The sequence below is a fragment of the Rhododendron vialii genome, chromosome 8a, assembly GCF_030253575.1.
Source record: "Rhododendron vialii isolate Sample 1 chromosome 8a, ASM3025357v1".
NCBI classification, from domain to species: domain Eukaryota; kingdom Viridiplantae; phylum Streptophyta; class Magnoliopsida; order Ericales; family Ericaceae; genus Rhododendron; species Rhododendron vialii.
Genome location: NC_080564.1, coordinates 8,901,648 through 8,910,542, shown reverse-complemented (window position 1 = coordinate 8,910,542; position 8,895 = coordinate 8,901,648). Strand labels below are relative to the sequence as shown.

The following is an 8,895-nucleotide window of genomic DNA, read 5'->3' as shown; positions in this document are numbered from 1 at the left end:
TATTTTGTTGAGGTGTACGTAAGCTGGCTCAGACACCCTGACCGTCGAACCAAAATGTAACACACAATTAAGTTGGGAAGACAAGCTAGTCATAAAAGTCTATATATATATATAGTCCCCTTCTCCTAAAAACCACCTTAACTTAATAAGATAAGAACCTCCATTTTCCGATAGAATTTTGATGATCCGAACCGCTCAATGTGTTCAGAGTGTGATTTTAAGGGTACACGCAAGAAATCAGCAAAAAAAAAAGATCGGGAAGGGCTTCATCCGAGCAGTTTTTGTTTATTTTTTATCAAACGGTTCAAATTAAAACTGCTCTGATGAAGACCTTCCCGGTCTTTTTTTTTTTGCCGATTCCTCGCGGAAACCCTTAAAATCACGTTCTGAACACATTGAACGGCTTGGATCATCAAAATTCAAACGAAAAATGGGAGAAATAGAAAGGTCCTTATTTTAACTAAAATAAGAACCACCTTATTTGAAAATGACTATATATATATATATATGCAGCTACGGAGATAACCGAAACTGGAACTTTGCGCATGCAGACAGGTAGATAGATTATATCCATGCCAGGAGAGTCAATGAGAAAACGTTTTAAAAAAACTTATCCTGAAGAGAAGTTCCAATGTTTCAACTTCATGCCCCACAAACCCGCATGATAGTTTCTAGATCTCAAACCAACCACTGGGCCATTTGATTTACTATTTTACAAATGCATATATGTCCACTTCTTTAATTAGAGTACTCTTATAAATATTTCTGGGGCTACTTTTTCTCATTACCCAAATCATATTTTTATTTATTTATAACCAGTTATGTTTTACTAGTATTTCTTTTTTCCTTTCCTGAATGATGGGTGGTTGCTTCATGTGTGAACTTGTTGGGAGTAGTACTCTTTTTGATTCATTGAAATGATAGGAAAGGAATCAGTGATTAACATTATTAAGGTGGGTTTGGATTAAAAAACAGGGAGTGACTTTTTTTCGTCTTTATTTAAATTTTTTTTACATTTGTTAATTTTTCGTCAAACTTTGGTGACTTATTGCTTCGTCTCGACAAGAGGAACAGAAAAGGTATAATTTTTTTTATCGGAACCCATAATTTTACAAAAAAGACAAATTGTAAAAAAAAAATTATGAGTTTCGATCAAACTTTTTTTACCTTTTCAGTTTCTCTCGTCGAGACGAACCAATAAGTCACAAAAATTTGAAGAAAAACTAACAAATGCAAAAAAAAAATTGATTAAAGACGAAAAAAATCACTCCCTAGCTATTTTTTAATCCAAACCCGCCCATATGTATCGAAAGATTTTATATATACGTGCAGAACCCATGACACATATATACGGGATGAAACAGGGTTAAATGAGAATGTGAATTTATTATGTGTGGAGAGAAGAGGGACCCTAGCCCATTTTTGGAGTGAAGTTGTCATCGCATTCATTAAGTTGCGTTTCAAGATTAAATGAGAATGTGAATTTATTTTTTTTCTGTTCAAAAAAAAAAAGAAGGTGCATGTCATACCCAATCACTAACATTGATCGCGTTCTTTATATTGGATACATCTACGTGTTTATATAATTGGCTATACATATTCGTCCTCTTTTTTTTTTCTTTTTTTTTTTGCGAAAGCTAAAAGTACAATCAATGTGAGCCCAATTAAAAAAATAAAGCTTAAGAATAGAATCAATGTAAAGCCCGTCTTTTTTTTAACGGAAATTATAGGAAAGGAATCAAGGACGGAGCCACTTTGAGAAACAAAATTTATCAGACGTTTCCGAAAGGGACGAAAAATATTTCAATGCAACGATTATTTCACTAGTATTTGATTCTCTTAAATAATTTTGGGCAGTAATAGAATGAATGAATAGAAACGAATGAAAACAATCTGGAGAAAAAAAGAGGGGGCTTTGCATTGATGATGGAAGAAAGGTCCTGAACCAAAAAGGAGTAATAACTAATTTACCAGCTCATGACAGCCACTGCTCACATGATCAAGAAAGGAGAGAGATCTCTTTTGTAAACATTACCATAACCACCTCTCTCTCTTGCTCACATGATCAAGAAAGGAGAGAGATCTCTTTTGTAAACATTACCATAACCACCTCTCTCTCTCTCTCTCTCTCTCTCTCTCTCTCTCTCTCTCTCTCTCTCTCTCTCTCTCTCATAGTATTTAAATGAAATGTTTCTTTAAGCATTGTTGTCAATCCAGTTATTAGAGTCGTTGATACGCACAAAACAGAAACAAATTGGAAAAGGCTACAGCCTAGGTGGTCCCTTCCCACATTTTTTCCGGAAAAAGAATCTGACCCAATTGACAAAGGAACCCATAAATTACGGGTGTAAAATGTATTTAAATCCATTTTTATTAGGAATAGACGGTTCTCTTCTTTAATTATTTACTTGTTGCCATACGCAGAGTTACCCCTGTTCCAAATTGAACGTCCAGGAAAAGATGTGCAATTTCGAAATCAAAAATAAAATACTTTCATTAAATTTCTTTGCATCATATTAAAGAGCTCAATTTAATTTCATATAAAGAAACTTGGAAAATGATATTTGAAAGTACTTTATTTTTCGAACGGAAAAAATTGCACGACTTTTTGTAAGAGGAGCGCAATTTAGGACTGAGGGAGTAGTGAGTATAGTTTTGTGCATTGCTGCGGACTCTTGGTTGGAGTCAAACCTGGAATGGTATATTCCCACTCCTCTTCCCCTAACCTCTATAAATTACATATTCTGATTCCTTGCAGATGCATTCACCAGTGGCGAAAAAAACCGACATACCCCACAAACCACACGCTGGAGTCTAGTACGTGATGGTCAAGGCCTTCTTGTATTTATGGGTTTGCCCACTACTGATGAATATTTAAGTTTGAAATCTGTTCAGTGTTATTAACATATTCGGAGCCAGAACAAACAAGGCTAATTTGTTCTGGTTTTCATTTTGGCCCCTTGTTGGTTGACGGTGGTATTGGTTTTCCAAAATTATTCAAGGTGCTCGCCGTAAGCTGATTCGGACACTTGAGTTATCAAATAAAATAACTCATGACTTTTACTAGTATTCGATCATGTTAATTCGCACGAACATATATGAAATTTGAAATAAGGAGCATAATAGTTGAGTCATCTTTGCGATCCCAATGGGACTATATAGTTTATATGGTTTAAAATGTCATTTCATGTAATATTTTATGGATTGGAGAACAATTATATGAACTGTTTGGGGACTTCTTCTTTTTTTGATCCGTTTGGGGACATCACTGCACAACAAAAGCAAAAAGAAGAAGAAGAAAAAAGATGAACAGATCTCCAAGGTGGAGGTAAAATGCCTTTCAGATCAATGGAAGCAACCTCATGCGCAGCTGTGCTCGCAGATCTCCTGATCCATCTGACGCGTGTAGTGCAGCTAATTTAGCTATCCATCTTGGCAATGGACGGCTTGAATTTTCATCCGAACAATAAACAGCTAAAATTTGTAGGAGTTTGGATTAAATTTGAGTCGTCCATGCCGAGATGAACGGCCGAATCGGCTGCACTATACTGTCTAGTGCTCCCATTCCATCTGAAAGTATATCCTCGATCACGTTTGAGCAAACTTGCGAATATCATAAACCAAGACGGCCGCTGTTAACCTCCTGAAAAAAGGGGTGATTCAATTGAAAAGTCCACCAAAAATTTGAGCAATATACGATATCATTTCGATATTATTTAAACTAATGTATTGTAGATCCCCGGCATTTTTCGAAGATTATGAAGTATCTGTATTAATGCTTGAAAACTTTCTCTCTATTGTTCAATCCAATCGGTTGAAGATTACTTACATAGATCGTGATATGTATAGTAATAATTAAAAACATTTTTTATTGTACGAGAATCCGCAACTCCTATCTAGAATAAATTATTCAGAAATGAAAGAGGTACAGAAATGGGGGGAGAGATTTCGTACCGACGGCCGCCGGTGGGCCGTCTCTGGCCACCGGACGGCCGATCCGAGCCGTCCAAAAATTCTAAAAAAAAAAACCGAGGGGCCCTTCGCGGGAATCAATGGCATCCGAGGTGTGTAGGGTGCTTGATCGGAGCACCCCTTTTCGTGTGTATTGTACATATACACACGAAAAGGGGTGCTCCGATCAAGCACCCTACACACCTCGGATGCCATTGATTCCCGCGAAGGGCCCCTCGGTTTTTTTTTAAAAAATTTTTGGACGGCTCGGATCGGCCGTCCGGTGGCCGGAGACGGCCCACCGGCGGCCATCGGTACGAAATCTCTCCCCCCATTTCTGTACATATAGCAACACTCTTATAAATTATTAGTCAAATATACTCAAGTAATAGGTCCAAAATGGATAAACTATAAGCAATTGACTATTTCTTCATCAAGTTTTTAACTCTTTATGTGTCACATCAATGAATAAAAATTAAATGACACTCTCTCCTTTCCATATTATTTGCATTTTTAGAGGAAACTTTAATATTTCAAGGGGACATGCAATTAATGCATTTCTTTATCTTCATTCTATGAAGCTATTATTAATTATTAAACGGATAGACAAAATTGATACTCCCCTGTTCTAATTTGTTTGTCTCGTTTTTTTACTTTTCTATGTCCCAAAGTATTTGTCCAAATTTATTTTGACCTTGAAATATTTCCCTAATTCCCTCTCCTTTATGCACCGGGAGAGTGCACTTTCATCCAAAATCAAAAGCTAAAAGGGTATTCTTGAAAATTTCAAGCTTTTGAAAAGTAATCATTTTGTCTCCTTACTAATTTGAAAATTCAAAATTTAACAAACTGTGATTTTATTTATATTTTTTTGGACAAATGGCAATTTCAAAGAGAGTAAAAATACTCCATACTAAAATAAGGCCCCGTTCCAGAAAGGAAAATAAGTCCTTATTTTTTAAGAAGGCAATTTCAAGCTCAAAAATAATGTGTTTACGCAAATTATTTTTGTATCAATATGAATCTTGTTTGATAGATCTCATTGAGATCTTTAATACGATGCAAAAAAATTGAAAAATTATTTTTCACATTTACATTATTTTTTAGTTTGAAAATGTGAAATAAGTACTTATTTTTTAAGAAGGTGTTCTGGAACGGAGCCTAAGACAGATTTGAGTAACTAATTAAAGAGGGTGAAGAAAAGGAAAGGAGAAAAGTTGCCAAGAATCTTCAAGATTGGAGAGGAAAAAATGGGGTTCGATCTCCCCTATCCCAAAAATCCATGTGCTTCCGTATCGAAGAATTTTTGACGTTAAATTTCTGTTTTAATCATGAATTCAATAGCCGAAAACTCCTCGGCACAAGAATTTTTGACACTGAAAATTCTACCTCCGAAAAACAGTTAAGCCTCTCTTTCTAGGAATACATCACTCCGCTCAAATCAAATCCTTTCCACCACAATTACACGTAATAAAGAAGCCCCATTCCCTATCCCCGCATTCATTCGAGTCCCAGTCCACCTCCTGCAGTCCCACTCCAAGTAGACGGATAGAGTAGTAGTTTCCGCGTGGACCCCACCCGCAAACAAACCACCCCCAAAATTCTCTCTATCTATACGTCTCTGAGAAACTTTTCAGTGCGAAGCGGATGATAGTAACGTCTGTTTAGTATATTCAGGTCGTCCATTTTGATTTTGGACGGTTCGAATTTAGAAAAAAAAAAAAAGAGGAGAGAGAGTGTAGGAGTGAGAGAAGAAAGTGTATTTCAATCTGAACCATCCAATATACTTTTGAACGGCTCGAATATGCCTGCTCAAACACCAGTGACGCTGTACCCATATACCACTGAAAATTTTCTCTACATCTCTATCAAATCAAATATGGAGTCCTGAAACGAAACATTCTTTTCGTCACACAACTCAACTACCAAACCACAATTCTAACAAACTTCTCTCTCTCTCTCTCTCTCTCTCTCTCTCTACCGATGGAGAAACAGAACAGCGCCACTTCCATCGGCGACGACTCCAAACCGCCTAGCCACAAGGTCAAGTTGATGTGCAGTTACGGCGGCAAGATCCAGCCGCGCCCCCACGACCACCACCTCACCTACGCCGGCGGCGACACCAAGATCCTCGCCGTCGACCGCCGCGTCACCTACTCCGACATTCTGACCAAGCTGAACTCCCTCTCCGGTGCCGCGCCCGACGACGACGTCGTCTCGTTCAAGTACCAGTTGCCCGGCGAGGATCTCGACGCCCTGGTCTCCGTGATCGACGACGACGACCTCGAGCACATGATGGCCGAGTACGATCGAATCTGCGAATGCGTCTCGCCCAAGCCGGCTCGGCTCCGGATCTTCCTCTTCTCCGCGAGCCGAACCGGATTGGACCGGATGAAGACGGCATCCACGTCACCGCCGCTGAATCCGGACTTCTTGTTCGGGTTTGACAAGGACTACGAGTACGATTACCAAACACGTTCTGTTCAGGAAGCGGATCTTCCTCGGGGTTCGGGCGCGGTTCGTCCCGATTTATTCACCGGGTCGGATCCGCGGAACACAGCGGAGATGAAAATCCAGCCACAGATTCAGGGAATTCCGTTCGCCCCTCATGGTTTGCACGAGACGTTCTCGCGTGAGAATTCGCACGTGGCGGGAGGAGGGCAGGTGGTTTACGGGATACCACAGGGGTATCAGGGGGGTGCGCCCGGGCCGTACGGGGTGACGGCGGTGCGAATGATGCCGGTGTACAGTTACTTCCCGGCGATGCACGCAGCTCCGGCGGCGATGAATGGAGTGGGAGTGGAGGACCGAGGACACGTGGCGGGAGATGAAGGGGGAAGGCCGGAGGTGTACAATGGAGTGGTAGGAGTTGTGTCGCCACATCAGATTGCTGACGGTAAGACTAACATGTAGGCCGGCCGCACTACGCAAGCAAAGCCCATTGACAATGATTTTTTTTTTTCCTTTTTTTTTTTTTTTCCGTTAAAGTTTTTGTATATAGGTTTGTTTGTTTTCTTGGGGTTCTTTTTGCCCTTTTTTTCTGTCTTTTTTGGAGAACTGGGATTCTTTTTTCTTTTTCTTTTTTGGGTACGTAATTGGGATTCTTTTTGCTTGGAAAAGGGATTTTTTTGAACAGATGCTATCAACAAGGGTGACTGTAATTTGCAAATAGTCATGATATTTTTGGTACTTTGAATGTCATTTTTAGATATATTTGCTTGTAATATTTTAGCCAATTGAAGTACTAGTAATTGGCTCCAACATGATCAGGTGTTAATTCGGATCAAAAGGGGTGCTAATTCGAAAATCGCATGGAGAGTTGTGAGATCAATTCCAACACAACATCGTCATGCTGCTCCATATTCCTCACAAGTTTGAGACCTCTTCAAATGTCTTAAAGTTCAGCAGTTAAAACATCCACATTTCAAATTGTGCAGACAAAACCCTTTAATCCAATTCCCACCCTCATCACCAACTAGTCCTCCAGGCTCCTGCTGCTGCATGTCTAGGAATTCCATTGAAGGCCCCGTCACATTGACTTTGAAAACACTCCTGTGAGGAGCCTGCCATTTCACAACTACCCTTTCAGTGTTTAGTAGGGGTGTACACGGTCCGAATTGGTCCGGTTCTCTAGAAAATCAGTAACCGGACCATTTCAAACGGTTCTAGGAAATTGAAAACCAGAACCTAACCAATACATAAGTGGAACCGAACCAGAACCAAACCGCAAAATCGGTCCGGTTTTGGTTCGGCTGCGGTTCCGATTCTATCCAATTAGTATCCAAACCTATCACCGGTGTGTGAGAAAGAGAGACGTGAGATTGAAATTATAAAGACTAATCCGTTAAATAAGGTTGCAAAGAATTAAAAGAATAAAAAAGTAATCTATTAGAATAAAAAAAGAAGAAAGAAAATAAAAACTTTCCTAACGAATGAGATTTCATCTCTAAATAAAGTAAGTTTAGCAAGAAAGAGATTAACTTACCAAATTACACACATATATTTATTTTATATAATTATATATATATTAGTTTTAAACGGTCCGGTCCGGTTCTAACCACGGTTCTTTAATTGAGAACCAGTAACCAAACCAAAATTAACGGTTCTTATTTTTTTGGAACCATAATCTGACCACAGAACCACAGAACGATAGAGCACCAAACACTTTGGCCATTGAATGGTGAATCTCAGAGATCGATTGTTAGGATATACTGTACGAACTCAAGATCAGGATTCTAATTTGTTTAATTCCTCCAATATCAATAGAAGTGATTCCTCCGTCCCTTTCTAGTGTCTTCTACAACAACAACAACAAAAAAAAAGACGTGCACTTTTTAGATGAAAAAATAAAGTACTTTCATGCATAATTTTTTTTTTTTTTTTGGTAATCAAGGAACAACCCTGCAGCCGAGCCACTATTTGACCCGACTGCGCAATCCAAACCTCGGGGGAGACCAGTACAGCAACCCACCGCCATAAATTGATGATCTTGTTAGTTATTTAAATTGGTGCAAAAAAGTTATGAAAACTATGCACAGAATTATTAACTTTAAATTACACGTCTTTTTGTACAGGACACTTGAAAAGGAACCGAGGGAGTAACAAAATGCTTTTTAACCTCTCAAAGGGTGGGTTTGGATTAAAAAGTTAAGTGACTTATTTTTTTGTCCTTATTCAAAAAAAAATTGCATTTGTTTGTTTTGCGTCAAACTTTTATGACTTATTGATTCGTCTCGACAAGAGGAATCGAAAAGGTAAAAAATTTTGATCGAAACTCATAATTTTTTTAATAAAGACAAAAATAAGTCAATAAGACAACTTTTTTTTACTTATCTTTGTATTTTTTTAAAAAAATTATGAGTTTCAATCAAATTTTTTTACTTTTTCAATTTCTCCCACTAAAACAAATTAATAAGTCACAAAAGTTTGATGCAAAACTAACGA

At 38.4% G+C, this 8,895-nt stretch overlaps 1 protein-coding gene across 1 annotated transcript; it reads left to right on the top strand.

Moving 5' to 3' along the window:
- The first annotated feature begins 5,934 nt into the window (after window positions 1-5,934).
- Window positions 5,935-6,864, top strand: LOC131298529 (uncharacterized). The gene has a single exon (XM_058324012.1). It carries the CDS (start codon window positions 5,935-5,937, stop codon window positions 6,862-6,864), a length of 930 nt encoding a protein of 309 aa, XP_058179995.1.
- Window positions 6,865-8,895: the final 2,031 nt, after the last annotated feature.

Excerpts from the sequence above, each read along its gene's own strand:
- LOC131298529 (XM_058324012.1), top strand. The coding sequence starts at position 5,935 with ATGGAGAAACAGAACAGCGCCACTTCCATCGGCGACGACTCCAAACCG.